The sequence below is a fragment of the Parambassis ranga genome, chromosome 20 (genome assembly GCF_900634625.1).
Source record: "Parambassis ranga chromosome 20, fParRan2.1, whole genome shotgun sequence".
NCBI classification, from domain to species: domain Eukaryota; kingdom Metazoa; phylum Chordata; class Actinopteri; family Ambassidae; genus Parambassis; species Parambassis ranga.
In genome coordinates, this window is record NC_041040.1 from 2,408,554 (window position 1) to 2,436,024 (window position 27,471).

At 43.1% G+C, this 27,471-nt stretch overlaps 1 protein-coding gene across 3 annotated transcripts in view; it reads left to right on the plus strand.

Moving 5' to 3' along the window:
- Positions 1 to 27,471, plus strand: part of LOC114453254 (phospholipid phosphatase-related protein type 5-like) — a 58,730-nt gene that overhangs the window by 13,480 nt on the left and 17,779 nt on the right. Inside the window, exons 1-3 of one of the 3 annotated variants that reach the window (XM_028433058.1) lie at positions 2,519 to 2,602; positions 2,707 to 2,895; positions 17,575 to 17,707. In XM_028433058.1, coding sequence (XP_028288859.1) covers positions 2,716 to 2,895; positions 17,575 to 17,707 — 313 coding nt within the window. In that variant the 5' untranslated portion in view covers positions 2,519 to 2,602; positions 2,707 to 2,715. Of the gene's footprint in view, positions 1 to 2,505; positions 2,896 to 17,574; positions 17,708 to 27,471 lie in introns of those variants that run through there. The other 2 variants (XM_028433055.1, XM_028433056.1) reach the window with 2 other exon arrangements.

Consider the following 27,471-nt stretch of genomic DNA (forward strand, 5'->3'; position numbering starts at 1 on the left):
AGCATATCATCACCTGTTCACACTGTAATTAACCGCCTCATGATGACGTTATTATGGTAAAAATGCATCATTACCCACCGCTCTGCTATGTTGGAGCATGAAGCTGTCAGCGCATAGATTTGGCCTAGTTAGTAATAAAATGGGGAGGGATGACAGAGTGACACAGTAATGGCAGCCATTACTCAGAGCTGTCAGTCTGTCCCCACCTGACTCCACACACAGTCTCCATCTCCGACTGTCTCTCCATCAGTCTCCGTGTCCTCTGACAGGTTTCACTTATGGATTTCAGTGTGTCCCTGACGCAGACGAGGGTCTCCGGTGTTGGGGAGGTAGAAAGACTGTGAGAGAGTGTGTGTGGTGTATGAAATATGATGAGGCTTCAGTGATCCATGTGCAGAAATGGGGTCACTCGGCAATAGAAGAAAAATAAAGGGGGAGGAAAAAAGAAAATATAAATAACTACAGAGCCAATGGGGGGGGGGGGGGGGGGGGGGGTATTGAACATAACACAATCATTCCAGCATGTCAGTGGAAGTGGAAATGAATGAAGAGTTCTGACAGAATTATGAAGGAGTGCAAACAGCAGGAGGAAAAGAAGTGTGTTTTGAAACTGTGCCAAAAAAATATCACCAGGAGAACGTGACGCTGGATGAGAAGAGAATTTTAAATGAGGATGGATAATGCTATTACTGTCTCTGAAACTGTCAGGCAGGGGATGCTGGGCTTAATGCACTGCACTCCTAATGAATGACAAACACAAAAGAAAGTGGAAGAAGAATACAGAGCGTGCATGCGTGACTTTACCTGCACACATGTTGGCAGAGGTTATACAACACTGACAAAGCAACACATTAAACAGTGAGCTGCAGTTCATGCTCGAGTGGATTTGCTTTGTTATGCTAATAAATCAAATGTAAGGGATGCCGTGCCTCTTTCTGTCACTTCTTGGCTATGATAATATTTTAAGTTGTATGAATGTGCAGGCAACACACAGGCAGTATTTAGCAGCATTATGAGCACAAACAAATGCACAAGAGTTAGATCAATGTGTCAGTGATCTTTGACTTCTAATGGCAATTTTATTCCAACTATACTTTAAGCATAGACAATATATGTTTGATATTCCAATATGGTGGCAGTCTGATATCAGTGCAGCCCAGTCTCGTCCCCTAATGTGGAGTAGTCCCCAAATTTTGAATTTATTTTGTGCATAGTGACAGGATTGTTCCTTTGTTTCCCCAAATGCAGTTTAATATGAATTATGTTGTGTGTCTGCAGCACATATAACTTGTATTGTTTTGTGCAGACCAGCCAGATATTGATAACCTACAACCTCTCCTTTTTTTAAATGCCTAACCTTAACCAGTTGTGGTTTTAATGCCCAACGCCCACCGCCCAAGTGGTACAGCGTAAAATATCTGTACATGACAATATTAGTCAACAATAACATCATACTAATTCGATATGATATGATATGCCAATATCAATCAGTAATATCAACAAATATATTTATGACGACCGACTATTGACCAATAACATCACAGATCAACTGATATATTGGTGGTGTGGCAATATCGACCAATAATTTAGGCCAAGAGATGGATCTGTGATACGCCATTATCACATAATGATATAATACTGCTGTAAGGCTAATTAAAACTGTGTCAGCCAGTAAGACCTGCAGATCTGTTATATACCAGTATGCGTTCTTAATTTGCAAAATCAAACAGTAGAAATCATGACATCACTCATCAAAATTTAGATAGAACAGTTGGGTAGACCAATAAATAGAGTGATACTTTATTTGTCCCCATGGGAAACCTATAAATAGTTCATATTTTTAGGACTCAGAACCTCTACATGTCTCTGTGTAGCCCATTGTTCATCATTTTATGAATTAGAGCACTATGGGCTCCAAAGGAAGGGGCGTGGCTTCAGCTCTTCTCATCTGCATCCCTCTCCTCTACAGATCCGCTGTCATTCGCTGTGTGAAATGTCTGATAGAGGTTGATGGCTTCTTTTATAACTGTGATGTTAAAGTGTTATCAGAGCTGCAAGACTGAATTTCTTTCATCACTGCCTCCAAGCAATAACCTGCAACATGTTAAAAAGACAGACAGCACAGCTGCAGCATCTCAATCAGGGCTGTGACATCATCCATTCACTCCTGCTTATTGAATCATTTCTCTGATGAACACCCCCCCCCCCTCCTCTCTTATTCTTTATTATCTTTTCCTTTTACTCTGAGGTCTGCTGCTGTCCTTTATGGTTAAATATGGCAGCGGTTCACACACACACACACACACACACAGATGGAAATTGGCTTACAGTCCCTCTAATCTGCCCCCCCCACACACACACACACACGTGCGCTTGCAGACGTCAAGTTTTAGCCAAGCCTCCTCACGCTTACACACCCTCACACGCTCCCTCTCCCTCCCCTTCTCTCTCTCTCTCTCTGACTCTCACACACTCAGTCAGTAGTCGCAGCAGCAGCAGAGCAGAGCAGGTCCAACCATCAGCGAGCGGGTTCTTGTGTGCAGCCGAGCCGTCATGTGCCGGTCACCAGGGGTCGGTACCACTGTGGAGGAGGAGAAGGCTGGTTAGGAGAAGGACAGAGAGAGAGGGAGGGAGAGGGAGAAAAAAAGGGGATTTGTTCTAATTAAATGTCTCTCGCTCTCTGTCTGCATCATGCTGTACTTCCAGCTGGTGATCATGGCCGGGACCGTCATGCTGGCCTACTACTTTGAGTACACCGACACCTTCAGCGTGCACGTGCAGGGCTTCTTCTGCTACGACACCACCTACACCAAACCGTACCTGGGACCAGAGGACAGCAGCGCCATCCCGCCGGTCCTGCTGTATGCCGTGGTGGCTGGGCTGCCCACGCTGCTGGTGAGTGACACTTCAGCAGCAAACTTCACCCATCTAATAAAAAAATATGTTTTATTTCCATGCTCATTACTGTAGCACAGAAAGATTCATAGTTTGTTAATGTATTTGGATTATTGTTAGGCTTCAGCAGTTTGTGGCTGGACAGTCGATTGCACAGAGATATTTTTAAATATCACCCATGATGCATAATATTCTCAATTGTGTGACTAAAGTATTATCTTGAAGATGTGCTTCTTTTGTTAATGTTTCCCACATTCAAAGCACAAAACTGTGTGTGAAAGTCATGTCATGTATTAATCAGGGTAACTGCTCATTAATAAAACAGAGAGGAGAGCTGTTAATGAGCCAGAGTCAGCGTGATAGGCTAATTTTGGTCTGTTGACCCTGGTCAGTTCTTATAGCAGCAAGATTATAAAACGCATGCCTTCCAAATGTCACAGTAAAAAAAAAAAAAAAAAGAAGAGGCAGGAAAATTGCCAAAAAGTGTGAGGGCAGAATAACCTGACAGCCATCCGACAGTGTGCAGCGATTGCTGCTGCAGCCTCAGTGTTCAAACATCGTGCCCACTCTCTGGCTGTCTGTACGCCTCTGTGTCTGTTTCAGCCGTCCACACCTGCAAAGCAGCGTTATATTTTCCCAGATTCTCCCATGCTGTAAGAATTTCTCTTTTATTATACTGCATACTATTTTTCTGCTGTAACGAAGTCAGCATGTTGCCATTTCGACTGGTTGTTGTAGTCTGTAAGTGTGGAGCTGTAGCTCAAGCATTACAGGCTCTAGTAAACAAATGATGGCCACACTGATGATCCACACAGATACAGCTGTTGACCCTACTCCCTGTCTACTTAGGCCTTTAAGTGATGCAGATCTTCCTCCTGGTGATTCAAATTAAAAGCTAATGAGGTTAAGACCAGGAGAGGCTTTCAGTGTGAAGGTCCTGTAAAGGAACTGTAGCATTGTAATAATACTAGTACAGAAAGTGAGTGAAGACTGGTCCACATATAAGTCACTGTTCTGGAATAGGTAGTTTTTATTTTCCCAGGGACGATAAATGAAGCCCATGCAGAGGTGATAAATAAATACGGTTCCCCTTGCAGCCTCTAGGGGCTGGTTTTAAAAGGGAGTTTATCCCCATAGACCTCCATGGCCTGTGTTGGGAGTTAAGGCAGGCATGATATTGACAACATAGAGGCTGTTGGAGACTCCCACAAGGACTTGGAACAATTCTTCAGAAAACTGTGAGTCACTGTCGCTCCTTCCAGTCCAGGATTTGGGCCTTTCATTCATGGCAGAGTCTGTGAACTGGAAAACCTGCCAAACGAAAGATATTCTGAAACTCTGTTGGCGTGTAGACATGGAACAATTTTCACTGTTACTTCTTTGTTTACATAGAAATGTACAGTTACTCCTCCACAACTGAGGAACAGGTAGCATTCAGTCTGTAACAAAGTTGAAGGTTTGTGTCTCCAGAAACTCTTAAAATGGTCCCAACAATATAGTCGCAAGTATATATATGCTTAGCCATTCCACTGCAGAAACTATACTCCTGTTCCTCCCTGCAGGTCTGCACTTGTTGCCCAGTCGTAGCACTGGGACATTGCATAAATGGGAATGTGATTCTCTGATTTAGCACAGCTGGCTGCTGCTGTTGGATGGTGTCTTTGTCAAGGTTACAGAGTTTCATGCCACACCGTCCAGCACCGCTGTCCACGGTTACAGCTCAGTAGCTGTACATTTGTGGTCTGTCACTTCATCAAACATTCATACTATACCTGATTATTTAATGTGAGGGCCAAGGCAGGAGGTAGCCTTCCAATTATAAAGTGATGTGGAGGGTAAGTGTGTGGAGGTTAGGGTGGATACATCTGTTTATTCTGTACTGATCCGTAAAGAGCTTGTGTAGTTCCTGAATCAGAATCAGAATTCCTTTATTTATACCTGAGGGGAAATTCTTTCATGTCCCTTTATCCATTTACACGATCATGTGATTGTGCTTTAAGCTAGATGCAACAATACACACAGTCACAGCCTCCATCTGGATCTTCAGTGACCCTACTACTTTAATTTCTGCTATATAAAGAACACTCCACTTCCTGGTCTGAGAGTTCGTATATCAATTTCCAGATTGTCCACTGAGGACACTGAGGTAGTTTCACACATGTAGCATAATTACTGTTTACTTTGTAGAAATTAAAAAGATCTAAAATACACTTAATTGGGCTACTTGGACAAGTCGTCAGTGATAAACTGGAGGTTTATCATTGGGTGTTTTGGGTTTCTAATCATCAGACACCCTGCCCTGGGCGACCCACCTGGGAGTGATCCTTCTTCTAGTCTCTCACTACCCCACAAATCCTCTGTCCTCATTCACAACCACCGTGAGGCTTCTCAGCTGCCTCTAGGATGTTCTCGGTGGCTCTTTGCAGCTGCTTTGAGCAACAAAATGGAGAAAAAAATGGATAACAATGGAAATGTATTTTGTATATTTGGCTAGGTACAAGCTGAATTGTTCAGTTCAGATTTTTTGTATCATCAACAATGGATTTTTTGTCACAGCTTAGTTTCTATTGTAAACAGTGTAATTAAAAATGCGTCCACTTCAAACCTGCTGCTGGGTTTCAGGGTTCAGGTGGTTATTGATTTTAGTGCCATAAATCTGGGCTTAATTGCAGCGCTTCAGTAAAGGTACTTAGTGTATCATGAGGTGGAGAAGTTGGTACGGTATTGTTGGCAGCTACACACATTCACACAGACACGCACACACAGGACCATCCTCCTGCTGACATACATGTTAATCAGGTCATGTTTTCTCTCAATAGATTTACATATCACTCACTAACTGTCAGCGTGACATGTTCTTATGCAGATTTTTCAAAGTTACACTCCGACACAAGCTTTCCCCTCCTCCTCTGGAGCCCCACGATCTACATGCTGAGAAACCTGGAATATCCAGAGCTCCCAGGTGGTGTAGATGCAGATATTCAGAGACATCGTGTGTGTAGATCCACTTGTCAGTTGCGGTGCGTTGAATGATTGCTGGTTTGAAGCTGTGCCTGCATGTGAGTAGCACCGAGGATGTTTTTCCAAGAGAGAATAGAACACTTTGATGTTTGCGGTTAACACTGCTGTGTGTGTGTGTGATGTTACACAGGCTGGCTTTTAGACAGATTTGCTCTTATGCCTGATGGACACAGAATTATTCACACAGACATCATTTCCAGGGACGGTCTAGAGTGGTTTCTGTCTTCGTCCTTCCTTCCTGCTAAATCAGGCTTTTATATTTGAATATGTTCATTCAGCACAAATAGCTCCACTAGATTACTGTCAACTCACTGACTTTGTTTTCCTGAATCAACATCTTTTCACCAAAGTATGAATAAGACTTTCCTTCATTTATTTTTTGACAGTTAAACTTAGCATTTGTCTGCTTTGATGAGAAATATTGTATTAGGTAATGTTCTGAAGGTCCATTCAGGCTGTTTCATAACTTTACTTCCAGTGTCTGCTGTGAGCTCCTTGTGCAGCAATAACAGCAGCTAAAGGTTTCCAGTAGCTGCTGTGGACGACTGATCAGCAGCTACTGGAAACTTGGAGCAGTCTGAGTCCATTCCTCAGAACAGAGCAGCTTCAGTTCTGACATGTTGCTGGGTTTCCTCACATCAACTGCTTGTTTCAGGTCCTTCAACAACATTTTAGGTGGATTAAGTTCAGGACTTTGACTTCAGAACATGAACTTTGTTCTTCTTGAACCGTTCTGTTGTAGAACCACTCGTGTGTTTGGGCTCATTGTCTTGCTGCTCTTTCTCTTCAGATTCAGCTCACAGACAGATGTACTGACATTTACCTTTAGAATTCACTGCTGTCGTTCAGAACTCATTGATCCATCAATGACTGCAGCAGAACAGGCCCAAACCATCATAGTACCACCACCATGCTTCAGGTGGAATTAGCTTCCTATGGTGGAATACAGCAGGCAGGTAAACAGTAGATATAAAAACAGTAATTGTGGTGCAGTTCAGTGAGAAATGCTGATGGTATGTGAGTTATTAGCGCTACTGTTTTTCATTCTTGGAAAATGCCACATGCATTTCTTGTTCCTAAAAAAACTGCCCCAGCAGCATCCTGCACAAACTAGCAAAACATTGCTGAAACAAACACATTCCTAATTACCCCCATTCTCCAGCTCATAAGTTGTGCAGAAGACAACAGGGCGTCCATATAGTTTTCCATCTCAGTTTTGTGAAGACCAAAGCAAACAAACAAAAATACAAAAGGCATTGAAGTGTGTTACAGCACTTTCCCTCCCACCGTTCTCAGTAAACTGTTTTCTTTCCAAAAATCAAAGTGCCATAAAGACGGATGTGCATCTGCACAGCAGTGAGTTTGGCAGAGAGCCGCAGCCTGCAGCACCCTGATACTGAGAGGAAAATCCATTTCAAGACTCTGTGTCAAGGTTTCAAAACAAAACAGGATACACTGTAACTTACCCTGGTTCATTATATTTCTGTTTTTCTCTTCTGTTCCTATGAATCGTTACACCACAGCATTATGTTGGATACAAGGATTCCTGCTTCAAACTGTTTTTATAGATTTAATAACAGTGCAAAATGGATTATTTATCCTCATCCTGATGGCTGCCAGGTATACACAGTTGTCATTAACAATGAAAATACCTATAGATTCAAAAACTAGTGGCCTTTAGAAGAACTGCAATTTGGGCCTGAGCAGACTTTAGCTGTAAACTGCACAATAACTGTTAGGCAGAGGCGTACGACTGCAAAGCTGTAATTCTAGTTCCTGGCCTTCAGAATAAAAGAAGCTGACATGAAACAGCGAGACAGGAGAAATGTTTAGCAGCGATACTCGCTCCTCCACCCACGGACACTGCAGCAGACAAAGACTGAGTGCAGCTGGAAGACAGGTTATGTTGTGACTAAGTGCTTTAGATCATTGAGGACAAATCACCTGCTGCAGTAAAAATAGACAAGCAGGGTGAGACAAACTATAACCCAGTGTAAATACAGCACCGAACTGCATCTAATCCAACTAACAGAGTAACCGATAAACTGTGTGCTTTTAAAAGAAAAGAAACAATTGAGCTTAATTTGCATTTCCATAGCAACCGGGCAATTCTCACAGATAATATTCTTTATCATTGTCTCATTACAGGGAAGTTGGTCTAAAACATCTTGTTTAATCTGCTGCCTGTGGATCCAGGAACAAGGTTCATACTACATGTAACATCTTAGGCCCCGTTTACACTGGAGAAAGTCAATACAGCTATAGTAGGATTGTATCTGGATAGCCTTTAAGCTGGATATGTTCAGACCTATTTTCAAATCTCAATCTGGCTTAATCCGGCTTCTTTGTTGTCCTCCAAACTGCTAGGTGGCGCTGGGTAATATAAAGAGTCCATTCAGGCCGCAGTAGGGCCACATGTGCGCATGTGCTGTGCGTGGTTTTTGTCCCGTGTTGCTTGTTCTTTCTTTTTTTTTTCTCGGTTCAAAAAGCAGTTTATTCCTTCGTAGCCCTGTCGAAAATAAACTCGGGGCAAAGCTGTCGTAGTTCGATGGTTGTTTACATACGGCCTTTGTACGTGACCCGGACGCTGTCCCCGTGAACCGGAAGTATCACGTCGCTAGTGGGATTCGCTAGCCGGATTTACGTTCAGACCTGAGCCACATTTGAGAAAATCCAGATATATGCAGATTTGCGTTGTTCAGACTTAAAAAAACTATCTGGATATATCGGGATATGGCCCGGATTGATTTCCCCAGTGTGAACGGGGTCTTAGTGAGGCATTAAAAACTAGTTGGTTAGAGTTGCATACTGCGTTTCTTTGTTTTAGTCATTAAACTGCTCATTATAGTCATTGAAACTGCTGGGGTAGGTTTACTAAATTTGACAGCACAATAAAGGGTCGACCACAGCCGGGCTGGATACCCGACACCAGATCCTTGCTATTTGAAGAGTATGTGAAACACGCTCTCAGCCATCACACCACTGAACCTCAGCTCAGTCTGATCTGTAGCATTCTAAGAGTTATTATCAGTTTTATTAGGTATTCCCGTTATTATCTCCCATCAGCCCAGAGGTGTAGCTCATGGTCAGGTCTCTTGGTCTTTCAATTTCAGTGAACTTTATTAATGTATGACCTCTCATATGCAAATGCTCCCTGTCTCTGACGGCAGCTGCAATTAGCATTCCAGTCCATATATTGGCTGTAGGGGCTTCTAAAATAATGCATAAGTGAGAGTTAGAGAGACTGACACCACTGTCAGGTGTGACCATAGTCCGGTGAGGCTCTCTAACAAATCAATCCAGGGATCTAAATATGGTGCCTTTTATATGAAGGAATCAGCTTGATTGAATGGATCCCTGTCATATAAAAGAATGAAGGTTAGCCAATGTCATACAGCTGAGTGGGGGGAAAACATCCAGGTCCGCCTCTAAGCTCTGTTTCCATGTTGCTGAACTGTCACGCAGGTTATGTCTTTCAGGAGGCATCCATGCAGAAGTTAATATCGTCCGCTGCAGGGTTGGACTGTCAGTGTCCTCCGTGTGAGCGTCCTATAGTACTTGCCACATGACAAAACAGTCCTTCAGAACCTGATCGGCCTCCTCGGCTCGTCTTTTAACTGCTGGTCTGTGTCAGGAGAAGCACCTGGGTGTGATCAGATCCACCCAGAGGAGGGAGGGGTTATGAGTTATATGCCTTCTTGTTGCCGGCATAACATAAATCCAGCGTTTTACTGTCTCTGGTGTAGCTTGTAACATATTGAATGTAGGTGGAGAGTCTGCAGCTGAGTGAGGACATCACAAGTTTGAAAAGGGGGGAATATATGCCAGTATTGCAGTAAGAACTTTTCCCTGGGCAGATAAAATGAGCTCACAGTAAGAGCTAAATGCAGAGCAGTGATGTGGACAGGGTTACCATCTATCACTCCTACCACCCTCTCCACCCACATTGTCTGAGAACTGCCCCACACAGTCTTTGTGTTTGAGTTACAGTGGGCGTGCTTTGCTTCCATAAACAGTAGAATGCTACAGTCTCTGCTTCCTCCTGCCTGTGCCAGGCTTCTCACAGTAAAAAGTGTTTTAAGGGAAGTAGTTGCATATATTCAAAGTGTTCTTAATACTTGATCATACGACAGACATCGCAAACATTGACGATTGAGGACCTGATCAGACCCGTGCACCTCCATGGGGTGAGGGCAACAGCTGAGGCTGAGACATTAAGTGTCACAAACTGCAGTTCCCCTCTGCAGCCTCTAGGGGCAGACACATAGGCAGCACTGCAGAGGAAGGATCCGTTCATACCTCACTGGCTGAATAAAAAATCCTCTGCTCCCCTCTGTCCCAGGAGTCTCTTTGTATCAGTGCACTCTTCTTCTGTTCACAGACCACTTGGAACTTGTTAGCACTGGAAGCCCAATTACATTGTGAATGGAGACATATTGAGACATTGAGAAAAGCGTATCTGGAGGCAGGCGTAATGACCGGCAGAGCCTTCCCCAAATATTGTCTCAATGTCATTGCCTTTTCCTGTTGGCTACACTCTGTCTTGCAAAGCTGATGAAGATAGATTGGTGTCCTGCCATGGACTGCTGAGAAATGAAATGGTCTAAGGCAGAAAGATAGAGTAGAAAGAGTATGAGATGAGTTCAGCCCTGACCTGAGGAGCAGTTGAGTAAATAAGCAGCGCAGGTCACCCTGGTCCCGTCATCCTGACTTAGCCAGTGGGGGAGTGCAGAGAGAGAGAGGCCAGGGAGGTAGTTAAGGGACTAAACAAGCAGCACATTGTCACTGTGGTCCTGTCAGCTTGTGTTATAGCCGACGAGAAAGTGGGACAAATGGCCTGTGGCTGCTACAGTGCTGCTCAGGCTTTTTGGAAATCAGGCGGCCCTTCAGCCACTTCATGCCATTCTCAATGATATCACAGGCAATATGCTGTGTGGTAGTGTATGACCGGCACAAGGATACACAATCAATAATAAAGAGAGGCAACTTCACAGCAGTGCATGGATGCTTGTAAGACTGTGCGACAAAATAAATGACAAACACATGAGAGAAATATTAGACTTGGTCATTTATTTGCTCAGTTTCAGTAACTGCTGTTCAGTCGTCCACAACAGCTTGGAGGAATTTTAGGCATTTATACATCCATCTGCTGATCATGAACCGATCACGCAGGCAACTTTATATCACTCTGAAATGATGTGAGAGCATTTGTTAGTCCTGATAATATACATACAGTTCTGTATGCACGTCACGGTGAAAGGGACCTAAAGCAGAGCTGAGCTGAGCTTGTGTCCTCCTCCGTGTGTTTTGTTTTTTGCTCATTAAAAATGGTTGATACCATAGCAACCACATCGGAGATATTCCCCTGTATGATATGTGGCCCAAGAGTGCGTCTTTGTGAGGTACACAGATATGCATGATTTCATTTCACCTTAACCTTTTGTTTTTGGGCGGCTCATATCGAACCTTTTCTGTATCGTGAACATATGAAGTCAGTGACACCAGGACTGATAAAGAGTGCCAGTAATGAGAAGGGTTAACACAAACAGCATAGGGTGAGTCTGTGCATGGGCTGATATTGCACCACTTTAGCATAATTTTTCAGCTTGCAGTGTTGTCTGATAGACTTCAATCCATCTTATTCCTATCTCCCATGGCACCTTGCATGATTTATTTGCACAGCCTGCAGTGCATCTTGTCACTAAACAGCCTGCTGCCATTTCTGCTGAACAGATCCTCTCCAAAACAGTGTGAGTGGAAGAGACTCAGAAATGTGTTTCACATGCACACAAACATAAGAATACACGTACATGTATTAATGCTGTACACTCACAGTGTAAGGAGCCAGCAGCAGCAGCAGCTGCCGGCAGCCTGACGTTGTTGTTTGGTGATGGATGTTAACCTTGTCATGGCAACATCACTTCATCACACTGATGAGACACTGAAGAGACCCTGCAGAGATCAATCTCATGTAGATCTCCAGCCCTGTTAGCATCCACACACAGCAGACTGTGTGTACGTTCACAGCTCTGCTGAATCACAGCCTCAGCTGCCAGTAACAAGCTCCCTGCGTTACAGCACCGCTCTCTGCATAATGCACATCAGTCTAAATATTTACTACTACAGTCTGGGACATTGCCAAATGTTAGCTGTTCAATTTTCTAAACGTACAAAAGTGGATGTAGCGAAGCAGCTGCTGTCAGCATTGACAGGTTTGTCTACATAACACAGCGTCTGACCTGCACAGCATCTGGGTCACACAGTGTATCACATGTTTTTCAGCTGATACACAGCTTTTTACAAAGATACATTCAGCCACGGCCCCCAGGTGGGTCATCTGAAACAGAGAACAAGAGCATCAGCGTCATACAAAGAGAGCCGCAGAGAGATTTTTACATCTCTCTTGGCTATAGTTACTGAGAACTTTCACTAACTAAAGAAAACTGCTGATTAAAGTTTTACGTTTCTTCTGCTAATAAAGATGTTCTCATGTATGCTGTGATATTGACTGAATGAAATGATTATATTGGTGTTATCTACTCCCTCCATGTGCTGCTCGGAGCTGGTCAGGTTTGTTATCTGTCTGCAATCCATGAGCCATGTAATGTAGAGATCTTTGACTGTTATGTGTTGCCAGGATACTAAAGAGTGTGCACAGTGGTTCATCTCTGATCAGCACAGTCGTAAAGAGTATAACAATAGCAGAGAGCACAGTTTGGTACAGTTAAACAGCCAATTAGACAAGACTGTTACTCCTGTGGAACGATCTTTTCTTATGTCTGTGCATGTTTGTCTTCCCGTCTTTTCTCCCTCTGTACAGAGTATAATGGGATTAGTGTCAGCTGTGGAGGAAGCTGGTTCAAAGAAAGAACAGAAGAATGCCCTGTATGACTAGTCACAACAGTGGCATTTGACATTTTCCTTTTTCCTTGCTCTGCCCACACACGTCTAAAAATAGAAATACAGAATACTGTAATGGACGTTCACCTCAAAAACAAACAAGCTATCTGCTTGGACCTCGCATTGAATCCATTACAGTATTATTTTTTTATTGAATTGTAAAAGTAACTTACATTCTAATGCTGCCTGCATGTGATTTTACATCAAATTGTTGTGGAAATTCAGGCAATGGTGACAATTCCATATACAAAGGGTTAATATGATGAGGAAATGTGGTCCTCTGCCCTCTCCTCTGTTCTCTTTTTGTTTCTGCTCAGCAGCGAGTATATCCTTCCTGCAGTTCAAATATGAGCGCAGTTAGACTGTAATTTTTCATTTTATCATTTATTCTCTGAGTACCTGCCTCCTGCTGTGTCCTGGAGGAAGGAGTTGAATTAAATGATTGCAATTAGGTGATTGTTTCACAGCTTGAGGTCGGGCTTTAACTGTATAAATGCATCACATGATCGTAGGTCTGACAAGCAGCTGAGCTCAGGCTGTGTGTGATAAGGAACGTCCCTGTTGGAGGCATTGTTTCATCTATGGGTTAAATTTAAAGTGAGTCTTTGGACATCAGATACACATATCTTATATAATTACTTTGTGCATTTTCTAATAAATAAAATATTGAAAGCCCCCTATGATTTCAAGGAACAAAAAATACATTCATTTAATAAGAGAACAGCGATGCTGAGCATCACTTGACTATTGTTGTCATTGTATTAGATCTCCATAAGCTGTTTAAATTAACTCGGAGACACCTTTAATGGCCAGCAGTCGGGTTATTACACAAGGTTAATCCCTGGCATGATCACAGCCGTACACCATGTCATTTAATCCCATCAGATTACAGTTCCATTGGCCGTGTTACAGTGACAGGTGCTGTAAGAGTGGATGGCACAAAGTTTGGTAATTTTTCATTTGATGCTGAAGTTACGCCTGGGCATGTCACCATGGTGGCCAAAAAGATGGTAGAGAAGCAGTTAATACAACTCACAACCTTTTTCTTTTGTGTGTGACCACAACCGCAACCACTAAATAAATGCATACATCAATTAAAGCTGCAAGCAGCGATGACGGGCCCTCGCACACCTTGCGATCCGAGGGGCCATCACTGTCTTCTCACCTCTGCTCTCATTTCCAGAGACGTACAACAAACACATGTTTACAAGACAAAGTTCCTGTTGCCAGTAGGTGGCGCTATGGCCGTATCATCCTATTAGCATATATATCTGTTCAGACTCTGGTCCATGGCATACACATTGCATGAAGTATGTTGGTGGTACTGCAGAAAATAGAGCGAGTTCCTTTGTAACGGTGAATGGTCAACTTTGAGGCTACGCTCCCGCCACACCATAAGAATGAGTCTGTTCCCTATGGTGTCCTGAGTGAAAAAATAAATAATGGTATATATAATATAAGGCAGTTGTGGCACAGTGGTCCAACAGAGGTGACAGTTAGTGAACAGGGTTTGGGTTAATACAACAATCCATCTGCCAGCCTTGTTTAAGGGTCATGTATGCAATTTAAGGAGCCATTATTAAGAGATTCATTTTTTTACTCTAAGAGCTATTATTATTATTGTTATTACTAACCTAAGGAATACATGGCTCACCAGAGAAATGACTGGTTACAGTGCTGAAAGGAAACCTGGGGTTGTGCTTGTAGTCTGTCACAAGACAGCCATTATAGTAAATTTAACCCAGACACGGGGTCTTCATTATCCTGAAGGGGTTAAATGTTTCATAATGTCTGGATCACTGCACATTATCCCGCAGCGTCTGGTAATGCAGTGTAAATAAAAAGTAATGTGGATGATTGAGCTCCTCGTTCATGGAGCTCTTCCTCTTTTAGGTGTTTATTGAGCTGCTGAGCTTTTGCACTGCTGCTGGTTTCGAAGCATATTGCTGCTTGTTGTCTTACATAATATAGAGATATCCAAACTTTCTGATGTCGCCTGTGTTTCTGCGGTTCAGTCATCTTCTACCTTATTTGCCCTCTTTAGCAGTCGGCCTGAATAAATCACTGTGGCATTGCCTGAGTGCGTGGCAGCTCTGTGGCTTTGAGCTCGGGGGGCTTCAGCGCCCATCGTGACCACACACACACAGATGTGATGGGTGCCTGTGCTCAGCTGCACGCACACTGGTACACACTGTGCTGTAAGACCAAATGCATCTGGGTGTTCCACCAGGTGGAAACATCCAGAGAAGGCAAGGTCAGGAGGTTGTCGGTTCAAATCCAGGTGGAGGGAAACCTGTGAATAAACATTTAATGCCTCAGTGCACATACTGGAAAAATAGGCCAAGACAACACCAGGCACGCTTCTTGTCCTGGAGACAATTAGCCACAACAGTGTTTATCATGTCCTATTATGAGCCTCTGGTCATGGCAGCTTACCGAGAACACAATGAGCTTCTGCCAGCAGCACCAATCCAGCCCTGCAGTCGGGCTTTTACTGCTTTATTACTGTCGAATAGGCCCATGTGGCTCTGTTTCTGCACAGCTCCGAGGAAATGACCTGTAGACACATCTGCTCTCAGTTCATCAACTCTCACTCTGTGCTGCACATTTACTGCCCGGTCCTTTATTCGAAGGCATGGTCAGTCCACCAAACCTGCTGGTCAAAACATGCATCCCATATAAGGTACAATATGTTGGGTTTGATGGATCATTTCTGTGAATGTTTGCTTTTCAGGGTTATTTAGTTGCTGTATTATAAATCAGAGTTGTGTTGTTCCTGCAGCTGCAGCAGCAGAGAGGAAAATGAGTCAGGATGTAAAGGGTCAGAGCGGAGTGTTAACATACAGAAAGTCTAAACCCCTGCCTTAAAACAACCTACACACAATGTGATGTAAAGAGAAGCTGCCCTCGCCAGTGTCACACTTTCGTTTCACACTAACCTCATGCTGTGTTTTGAAGCTGCGTATGTGTGATGTTGTACTTCACATCAGGCTTGATTGAATGTGACTGGCTCAAATATCTAAAGATGTTTTTAACCCGCAGCAAAACATAAAAACCCATCGAACCAGAAGGCCAGAATTTTCTCTGAATTTCGAGACTGAATTTTGATCTTTTTCTCCTCTGAAGTCTGACCTTTTATTTACAGTAGTCTGAGTTTCTTCCACAAGTCTTAGTTTAGAGTGGCTTTTTTTCCCCTTATATCTCGACCCTGGAAGTTGCTGCGTTTTTTTTTTTTTTGCAGTCAGCTTCTGTGTTTTGTGTTGTTTGTTTCACTTTGAGCCTTCAGTTCCAGCAGAAGAACATTGAAGTGAAACACAATCCAAACACAGCCTGTGATGTTATCTTCAAGCTCAAGTCATGACTAAAAAGAAGCAATATTGAAATACACTGGAGATGCTCGAGCTGGACTTTGGCTCTGGTAAAAAAAAAAAGAACAGTTTTGGTGTTGGAGCTGCTGGCGCTGCACTGACTGTTGTACTGGTGGTTGTCATTATGTGTGAAGTGGCTGGTGGCTGCAGCCTGATGGAGAACAGTAGCTGCTGTAATATGGCTGGCAAGCTGTGGAGCGGTTGGCAGCAAAGTGCAGCAGCTGTCACATGTTGACACTACTCTGATCTTGGTAACACAGACACACAAAACAGATGAAGGGTTAAAACCTTAACCAGATTCTCATTCTGCAGGACTGAAGTGCTACACAATAGATGTTTACACTTGTGTTGGCTGTGGAAATTCTGACTGTGTGACTGTGGAAGTGTCAGGGTTAGAGAGTGGATTTGGACTCAGATGTGGACACTGATTCAGTTTGTAGAAAAAAATAGAATTTAATTCAGATCAGTGTTCGGTACACAGTTAGGCAGTACCACAGGGCAACAGTACAAAAGGGGCGCACGTTTGTAGTCAAGGTCCAGTCCAAGGTCTATTACACAGCAAGCAGTCCACACCAGCAGTGGCCGATGTGGCCACTGAATTGGCTAGCTTGTTGGTTACAATGCTAAAATATACAGTGTGTTTGGCTAAGTATAGCTTGCTCTTTAATGTTAGCATTGACAAACCACTGTCATAGTGGATAACAGCATTGCAGCATTGTATTCTCCTGGGGCTAATTCTATGCAGGCAACTCTTCTGTTCTATACAGAACTTACATGTGGAGTTCCCCAAGACCTTATTCTAGGTCCTGTTTAACACCTACCTAACTCTGATCATAAAAGGCAACAAAATGAGTTTCATGATAACAGTATCATCAGGAGAATATGGTTGGATATTTTTGATCAAATAAATGACTGTACATACAAGACGTTTCTACAGCTAAATAACCACAAAACTGAATGAAAATCAGTGTTTAAATTCTACTAGTTCGCAAGACTGAGATGCTTAACTAGCTTCACTGCGTGGATCTGGAGTTGCTTAATATCATTAGCTGACATTTACTGACCAAATTAACCCCAAAAGAGTTCGATGAATACCCTTGAGCCTGCACAGCCAAGCTGTAGCATGTAATATGTGGTGCATAGAAAGTGCATCAGCATATGTGACCACATGCACACCTCCCTCTCTCTTAGTCTTGTGAGCTGATCTCCCCTCACCCATATGTTTCTGTGAATTCCACAGCTGTGTCTGTACAGATGCAGCCCACGGCTAAAGCAGTCACATGGTCTCTGCCAGTGTGAGAAAATGGCGCCGCCAACATATCGTGCTAACAAATAAACTGTCACCAACATCTGTGTACTATTTACTCTGTGTCTGTGTCCCCTGTTTCAGATTACAATTACAGAGACCGTTATGTTCCTGGTCCAGTACACGTCCAAAGAGTTCGACAGGTCCGAGAAGACAGTGGCCACAGGGGACTGCTGTTACCTCAACCCGCTGGTGCGCAGGACCTTCCGCTTTCTCGGTAAGTCTCAGACTTGTGCGCTCTGTACGGCTGTTTTCTGTGAGTGTGGGAGAAACTTTGCCACTTTAAAATGGTGTGTGGAGAAAACTCTTTATCCAGCAGGAGCTACAGGATGAATATTTTATACATCAAGACAACAGTAACTGGTTAATGTGTAATTATCTAAAGCAGTTGGACTGTTGTGCATACTAAAAGTGCTCATGCTGTCAGGGATGGGGACACCTTGCTAGTACTAAGTTGGATATGTTCTTCCTTTAAATCTGCATTAATTCTTGATATCATAGTTTGAGCAAAGTGCTGCATTCCTCAAAGAGTTTGTCTCCACGTTGGCATGTTAGCATCACACATTGCTGCCGGTTTGGTTGTCTGTACATCCGTGATGTGTATCTCCCCATTAACCACATTTAAAATAATACTGAGCAAAACTGACTGGGGAGACCATTTGTACAGGGAGTAACTACCCCAACAGAGCAGAGGCAGCAGCCTGAAGCACTGACACAAGGCAGGATGGATCCATGCCTTTATGTTGCTACCTGGAGATCCCATGGGTCCAGGATGAGATGAAGGTGAACCAGCAGAGGCAGGGTGAAACTGATGATTGTGGTGATTATCCCACTCACTACAAAGATTACTTTGATTCCTGCACCAGTATGGAAACACTTCGCTGAGATGTTAGTCTCCTCTGTAGATGTGTGCCTCATTTTTCCTTCTGAACCTCCTGTTCACCGTGTTTAGTCGGGTAATCACAGCAGCAACGTTTTTTCACACATTAGGCAGGTTTGTTTCCACTGAACTCTTGAAACACACATGCTGTGTCCACTGATGCATTCTATGTGACTGTGTGTTCACCATGTACAGCATGTGTTGAAAATATCCACTTTCCTTTTTGGTTTGAAACAACTTAATTGTTCACACACACATCTGAGTATGAGCACCACCTCAGAGCGTCATTATATCTCTGTCACTGTTCTTCAGTTTATTTTCTTCCAGTAGCTATAGTACAGCATGTGCAAAGAAATGCAGGCGAATAAAGGAGAAAAAGAATCCTGCTCTCTGGTGAAACACACACCGTGTGTCAGACATTGCAGCTGAGCCTTGGCCTCTCCTCTTCCTCTCTCTCATACTTAAGTGAGAGCAGGAGATAAGACTGCAGAAGAGGATTATTACCTAGATCCCTGAGGGGGAATCCACTTGGTGGCCCGGCTTTAGCCTCACATTTACACATCCTGCATGCCATTCACGCTGCTTGTTAATGTTAACGGGCCTCTCATTGCAGGCTAAAGCTCCTTTTATCCCTAAGAGACTCATTGGGATTGGTTATCATGTATTATACACTGGTACAGTGTTGTATCAGAATAAGGCTTATACCTCAGTGTTAATTGATGTCAGTTTTAAAGAGTGCAGCGGGGCGACTTCACATTGTAGTCAGCTTTTCCCTGCAAAGCAGCCAAGGAGGCCAAAGCTGCACAGTTCCTTTGTGTCTCTGCAGCAGTGGTACAAAGAACATTGGGAGACATTTGTTAATGAAGCACGCCTGTTTGGATGATCAAGCTGTTTTGTTATATCATCCACCCATCCATCCATCCACCCATCCATCCACCTATCCATCCATCCATCCATCCATCCATCCATCCATCCATCCATCCATCCATCCATCCATCATCCATCCATCATCCATCCATCCATCCACCTATCCATCCACCCATCAATCCACCTATCCATCCATCCATCCATCCATCCATCCAGGGTTGTGGTTGCAAGTGGTTGCTCTAGCAGCTTCCTCCTGGGGGATCCCAGGCCTGCTGTGATCCTGGGTCATCCTTGTGGTCTTTGCCCAAATGGCAGATGTGATGTTCTCTGAGGGGACGCTTACGGCCATTTTGGAAATGAACAAAGAAGAAACAATAGGAAGTCAGAAATGTGTCAGAGATCAGGCGGTGTCACAAAGACTTATAGCAGTGGGGACAAAGGGTCCCCTGAACCACTGCTGCTTCTCTGCCCAGCCAGCAGGCTGTGGAACGGGTTTCTGATATTGCCCATTATAGCATTTAGTTTGTTGCCCTCTCCACCACAGTTTTTAATGAGTCCAGTCTCCTGCTGAGCAGTGAGCTGGCTTTTTTTCACCGGATTGTCCAGACACTCTTATTTCTTGGGCATCGGCCTCACAATCACATTGCAGCATAAAAATGTTTAGTGGCCACCACAGTGTCACAAAACATCCACCACATCCCCTCTAACTTGTTTTTAGTATAAGATGCCTGATGGTGTTAAATGAGAAATGAAACTATAAGGTCACATATTATCCGGGCTCCTCCAGGGTCCTCATAATCTGTGATGTTAAGGCCAGTTCAAAATCATTATCATATCTCAGCTGGTCACCTGACTGCAAATTGTGTGTAAAGTAAGGATGCACCGAATATATTCAATTTGAAAACTGAAGGCAGAATGTGGCTTTTATTGCAAACCGAATATATTTGGCCGCATATTGCAACAAAAGCCACATTCTGCCTTCGGTTTTGTGAGTTAAAAAGCAAGGCCGAATAGTGGTGTGTGATGCAATCACGCCATGTACAGTGACGCTGTGACCTTGTCATCAGCCACAAATGTTCATTTTAGTGCATCCCTAGTCTAAAGCACTGTTCTGTCAAAACATTGACCAAATCTAAGCCTTAGTTTGTGCTGTTTCCATAGAGGTACAGGTCTTTGTGCAGCCCACACAAAATATAACCTTTAAAAAGCCACACTACTTAGAATCCAGAGGGTTGACCACAACTAATATGGTGACCTATTGAACCTTTACAATTCCATTTTGTAACACAGTATTGCATGCTGTGTTGGTGAGATGAAGACAACCTGTTAAATGTTGTTGAAGTGTCACGGCTCACTGAGGCAAACTGCAGCATTTGCTTCTCTTTACCAACATGAGCTAATGGCTCTGTGTTGGTCTGTCAGCCTCTATTTACAGCATTAGCAACAGCATTTATTCTAAATTACAAAGTAGTCTTTAACATAAACAACCTGAAAATCCCATTACATACAACGTGTGTGTGTGTGTTTAATCCATGGCTGTTGATAACGACTTTTGGCAGGCCTGTTGGTGCAGTGAACCAGCGCAGATGAATGAATCCAGCGCAGACTGCTGTACTATGGTGGAGGGGAGCACTCAGGTCTCCTCCGCTGAGCCTGGATGCTCCTGCTTTCCTCTTTATCAAGTCTCGGAGCCAAAAGCTTTCTGAGTTGATTTGACATATGTGGAGGGACTGTGTGTGAGATCAGAGGGCATTAGTGTGTAGTTTTAAGAGCTGAAGGATACTGCAGAAATATAGTAAGTGGCCTCCCCCTTAGGGCTCAAACTGCACCTGCTGGCAAAGCAACACTGCAGCTGCAGCTTTCCAGGATGGAACGAGGCTCGGATAGATAGATGGAACAGGGACACATTTTACAATTGTACGACCAGCTTTTTTCAATCAGGCCTCCCTCAAATTGCACATTTGCATATATGGACAAAAGTATATGGACAAGCAGCCAACATATAGGTTTGCTGATTTTTCTGGTTCCCTGTCCATCTCATTAAGCATTTGTAAGGTCATAAAGGTTTGTCCATACACTGTGTGCTTTTTTGTTTGTTTTTTTTTACAGTCAGCTACGTCATTGTTGACCTTTTCCAGAAAATGGTTAGAGGACACATTAAGTACGCATGGCTGCATTTAACCAGGAGTATTAGTGGAATAGGCATTTCCATTAACCGTTTAAGCACTTTATCTGGGAGAGTTGGGAATGTTTTCAATCTGAGTTCTTCACCTTCTCCATACATTTGTCATAGTTAATAGTCAGTGCTTGTTTCTAAACCAGAGGACGGAAGCATTATACAGTAAAATGAGCGAGTGTGACACATCACATCCCAGCAGATGGGGAGGCAGAAGGGAAAATGAACAGCTGTGTGTCATAGGTGACATCACTGCCCGTCTCAGGCTGAAAGCAGTTTTATCTTCTTCATGAGATATTCAGGCAAAGAATACATTTGTTGTCAGTCGGCTTGTTCTGTTGAATAGATTCTGATAGACCAGTGCACCCCCTGACCCTTTATCAGCACAGCTTCACATGCTTTAGTTTCTTTCCCTTTATGAATAGGACATGAAAATAAGGGTTGACACATTAACAAGTTATTTTAGAACAGAATAGACGTATTTTATTCATCCCAAGCAGGGATGTTTCACTGTTACTGCAGCAATATACAGGCAATCAGCATACTGTACATAGATCTCTGAAGGTAAAGAAAACAGTGTGAACATTATTTACAAGAAAATAATGTTATACTGTTTTTTAAGGTTGTAATAGGAGGTGTGTGAAAATGCTTCTGCCCCTCCAAATCATTTGATGGGGTTTGTAAACTCGTCATGTTTAGCAGCCTAAGTCTGCAGATACCATTCTTCCTTACCAAGGATTCTTAGAGGGACATCAATGGATTTATTCATTACAACTGTTGGAACTCTGGAGAATGTTTCTAGTGGTCGTTCAAACGTGTTTTCTTGGGTGCATTGCACTTTACGTGCAGGACTCCACTCTGGGAAACAAACCCGTTTCTGATAAACGTCTGTTATTTTATTGCACTCTTACCTCAGGCCTCAGCGTGTGATGAAGAACTGTGGGCACACAGAATGACTGTCAGACTGGGTTTAAAAAGTGCATGTGTGTGAGCGCGTTTGGCTTTTGGCACAATGGTCCTTTGGATTGATAGCCTTGGCTGTAGCTGGTGTCTTCATCTTTCATCTCCAGGCAGTGAGCAGTCTTATGTGGTTTCCAGTCATTGATTTGCTTGATGGTAGGAAAGAGAGATAGAAGACAGAATATATCATGGAAGAGTTATTAGTACAAAAATTAACATTCCTTTTCAGCATCATACGTTTCATTAACCGTCACATGGTGCTAATGCTTCTTGTCAGTCATTCTGTCCTTAGGTTCTGATCTTCCTTTTCCAACAGGCATCTTGTGTCAGAACAATACAATGGAGCAGACTTACGGATCAGCATCACCTCTTTGTGTTCAGCTGCATGCACAGGCGGAATTCGTTCAGCACTGTTGCTGCATTCTTTCTTACTCTTGCTTTCCTGCTCCTCTTTGCTAATGGCCGAGTGTGAAAGTGCTGACACGTGACATGCTCCATGTGCATGCTTGCAATGTGCCTCCTGTATGAATTTTTGCGCCTGAGTGTGCCTCTTCATGTGCATCATGCTTGTTGCTAGCATTTACAGCTGTGAGCCTCCCATTTCACTCAGGCCTGGCTTTGCTTTGCATAATGAGTCACCGGGCCGTGCTGTTTGGGAAAGATTAAATTTAGAACACAGCCGAGGGTCGTGGCGCTCTCACAGTGTGGTTTTTACCTTCATGCTTTTTAAGGCTTTGCTTGAACTTCAGATTTAGAAGTTCATGCCCACTCTGTAAGTGGCATTATGTAAAATAGTCCATATAAAATAAATGTTTTAAAAAGTGTGAGATTAGCCCTTTGGGAACATGTGGCACAGCAGATTTATTAACCTTTAACGTGAGCTAGTACGACAATTCTCGACAGTTCTCTGCAGAACCTGGGTTACGGCCCCAGGCCTTTTAATTATTTTGAGGGTGCTGGTTTAGTTTGCACCCCTCTGTTTGTGTGGACAATACGTTGTCGTCATGACGATGGTTATTCCCGGTGTAATTAGATGAGCAACAGCTGGGTTGAAGACGTCTGGACTTTTAACCACAACGCCGGCGTCCCTTCGAGGCGGCTGCGCTGTGGTATGCTGTCCACCCGAGTGCCTTCGTTCTTACCTTGTGTGCGTATGCCTGAGAGGCTTGAGTCTGTAACCAGTCATTAAACACCTTGCTTTCCCTAGCCGAGCTGGGATGCAACAGCCTGGAAGATATATTGATTGATTTTTTTTTGTCTGAACATCTTTAAGTAGCAAGTAGGTAGCTATAGGTATACCCACCAACTGCCCATCTAGATGTTGCACAACACATGCAACAGCTGCCTTAGCAGTCCATTTAGCGTTTGTGTTTTTATTTGTTAATGTATAATCATTTGTATGTTCCATGTCTTTGTTTGTTGGGTTAGAGGACTATCCATGACATCATTGTCATTAGGACCTCCTCCAAGATTATTGGAGTCAGGGACCTGTGTGGTCAGCTCAGATGGTCAAGAAGGCGACAAGTCTTGTCTTTTTGCTTGGGTGTAAGGGATAGTGTAGGCAGCATATGAAGCCTTTTTTGGGATCAGTTGTTGTTGAGTCTGAGTCTTTTTCTTGCTTACCTTTAGTTTTAAAAGTAGCTGCTGTGTTGAGTTAAATCAATCAGTGTCAGACCCTAGCCAGTTTTCAGGGTAGCTCAGAATTATCTATGCACCAAGTAGGTCAATTTTCTGGAAACAGTCCCTTGGGGAAAACTCCAGTAGCACAAACATAAACAACAGTCCAGGCTACCCTACAACGGACAGGGGGCTTCTGTGATCAAGATTATGCTTCATGAAAAAGTCTGTAGTCCTCACTGTGGCACAGGCTCTACTACTGCTGCATATCTTCTCCTCTTCCTTCCTGTCTTCCTCCACTGTAGACAAATAATAACTTCAAGCAAAAAAGATTTGTGTTACTGCAGGGAAACCATAATAGTTGAACAGAATTCTGATCACAGCTGACACAAGGATTAAAAGAAGGAAGGTGGATAGTTCTGCTGTCAAAGTGTTGATGAATATGTAAGTCACTGCACTAACAACAGCTCCAAGAGCAGCCTTTGTAATTAACGATCAACAGCACTGCATAAAGGCCCTGTGTTCTTTTCTCTTCCCACCTCTCAGCATTAACATTTTAAAATCTATGTCACACTCCTCTGGAGTAACATCCCTGGAGACTGCAGCGTCACTGATGTTAAAGTGTCTGCCTGCTGAAAGCAACACGTTTCTGCTCTGACAGTCTGATTCCACTCTGCACACAAACACCCGCCCTGTTCCTCTGGTTGGGTCTGACCTCCCTCCCAAGGTTGCTCTTCACCATCAGCATTCTTTCAACATGTTTTGAAAGTTGTCTCTCAAGATGATTATCTTCATTTTTTTTAAAAAAAGGTTTTGCTCTTTCGTTGCTGCTGCTGTATTCTGTGGACTAAATTCCAACTTTGAGTTCATTGGATGAGTCATCCAGGTTATAGCTGTGTCTATCAATGGATGCAGCCTCTGGAGCTTTCAAGTGCTACACCAGTGGTTGTTAAAATGGAGGGTCTGGTTTATGAAAGACTTCCTGTTTATTCCTAGTACTTCAATTACATTCTCTATGTAAAAAAAAAATCCAGTCGTTGTTTTGCAAATAATGAAGTGATATGTTGAGCATGAAGGATCCACCTGAGCCACTGTTCATTACCAAGGACAACTTTGTCTTCTGCATTTAATGGAGATTTCAAAAAGCAAAATTGGAATCTTCCAAGAATGAACTGGGACAAAGTGTATGTTTTAAAGGAAACTGGGATTGTTGGAGATCCTTTCATGACTCCATGGGACCTCATGGACAAGTTCCCTTCTGTTGGGCAGCAATGTAAATGCTGTCAATACTCTGCTTGCGATGCTGGTAACTGACTTTATAGAAATAGTATTATCTACCATGTTTGACCTGTTTGTACCGTGCTGTACGGGGGTACATTCCTTCCTGATGTTGCACCCAAGTTCTTGGGTTGGGTCTTGTCTGGGACTGTGGTAATTTATCTCAACATTAAAACACCACTAAAATACCAAAAATAATAACGATGAAGGGGCACTCCTCTCCATCCTCCTTCAGTAGAGCTCATCTTCTTGTCATTTTCAAATATCATGCATTGTTACTACAGCCAAGAATAGCAGACTCAAGTGGCAGTTTAACATAAACTCATTGCAGCCATTGTAAGATGTTGTTTGAGCCTGATAGTGTGACGTTTAAGTCTCAGGATGGTGGTATTTAAACACCGAACTCATGTTCTTCATTCTTACTCTGATCTTTCATTGTTTTATTTTTGGCTGGCTCCTGCTGCAGTAAAGTGTCAGTGGTGTTCACGTCCCTCTCCTTTCTTATTGTTGCCAGTGAGAAAGAACTCTGCGCTAATTCATTCATATCAGTACTGGAAGGGTAATTGCCTTAATGATGCCTACTGGCGAAGCTTATCAGCAGTCTGAATTGTAAAGAGGGGAAATGGCTGTTCTCACAATGGTGCGGTTGTAAAACACATATACTGGCACGCTACAAAAGAAAGCACTGAAGGAAACACAAAGAGCCGAAATCCTCAGAGAGGTTTTCAGACTATTTGTGTGATTTTATTGCACTTTAGCCAAACACGTTTTAAAAGATTAAATGCTGATTAAAATGTAATGTTGACAGCCTGCTGTTAGCAGACTGAAACATTAATGAAGTGGCACTTTTCAGGCATTGTTGCCCCACTTTTTATTTCAGGTAATATAATTCTTTTAAATCAGCCCAAACTGAGAGGGCCCTTAACAAAGTCCTCAGTGAGCTGAAGACGATTACTTATGCCAATAGGGTCACAGTTTTGGTCTTAGTATTACAACCGTGCACACAATAAATGACCACCCACTCACTCCCTACACTGTATATGCACCCACTCACTCCCTACTATTTAACTTCCGTGCAATGCATGATGGTAGATATTGCTAATGTAGTGACCATCGGCTGTACAGTACTTTCATGATGCATTCTGGATCTAAACATTCCCACTACTCATTCAGACAGCACTATGTAATGGTGAGGACACGTTATAGAACCATGTATAGTGACTAGGAGGTGATTTCTGTCACAGCCCATATGTTTTAAAACCACGAGTTATGTTTGGTGTTCCTCAAGGAAGGCCCAGGTACATAGCCAACTCATTGTTGGTTTCAGATTGCACAAAGAAGAAAAAGCCAGTTCATGCTTCATTAAATTAGGCGCCAAGCTTATTGAATTCTTTTTTCAATAAATTATCATCTAACAAGTTCCTTGTTAGATGATAATTTTAATTTATGTAAATTACATTTCACTCCATCTTGTTTAGTTTTATTGCTGTATTTGAATCTTTTGCCTAATTTTACTCTCTACTTTAAGGCTGGTTTTACCTCGTGTCCTGTATTCATCAGTTTGTGCTCCTAAAATGAGCACATGATATATAATGGGACATTATGTAACAGCATACAGTGTGAACTCTGGGAACAGCTAGAAATACAGCAGCAGACAGAATAAATCCAAGATTCAGTCTTTTAATAATTCAGTGCAGATGATTCAACCTTACATGTTTTATTCCAGTACAGGCAAAATGTGCCCTTTTTGTAGTTGTAAAAATGGGCCTGTAAAACAGGCATTCTCTGCTGAGTCCAAAAAGTCTGAAGGACATTGTTATTGGCCGATATGAGGACGTTGAATAATGATGGGCGGAACAGTGGACATTAACCAATACTCACTGTGACCTGAACTGCATATTAGAGGCTTGATATTCTCTGCTTTCTTTTTTTAACAATGGGGAACTATAGGATTTACTCACTTCTCTGGCCGGCCCCCAGAGGCTGTGTGGGGAACTGCAGGTTTTGACACCGGGTTTCAGAAATGAGAGCCAGCTGAGTCGTTTGTCTGTCCCGTCCCCAAATCTCAAACATGCCTTGATGAATTTAGACCAGGATCATCCATGAACATCACCCCAGGTTTCTACGCAGGAAGCACATCTTTGCAGCATCTGAGCCAGCATAATTGGAGCTATGGATGTGGATGGACAGTTACTCAAATGAT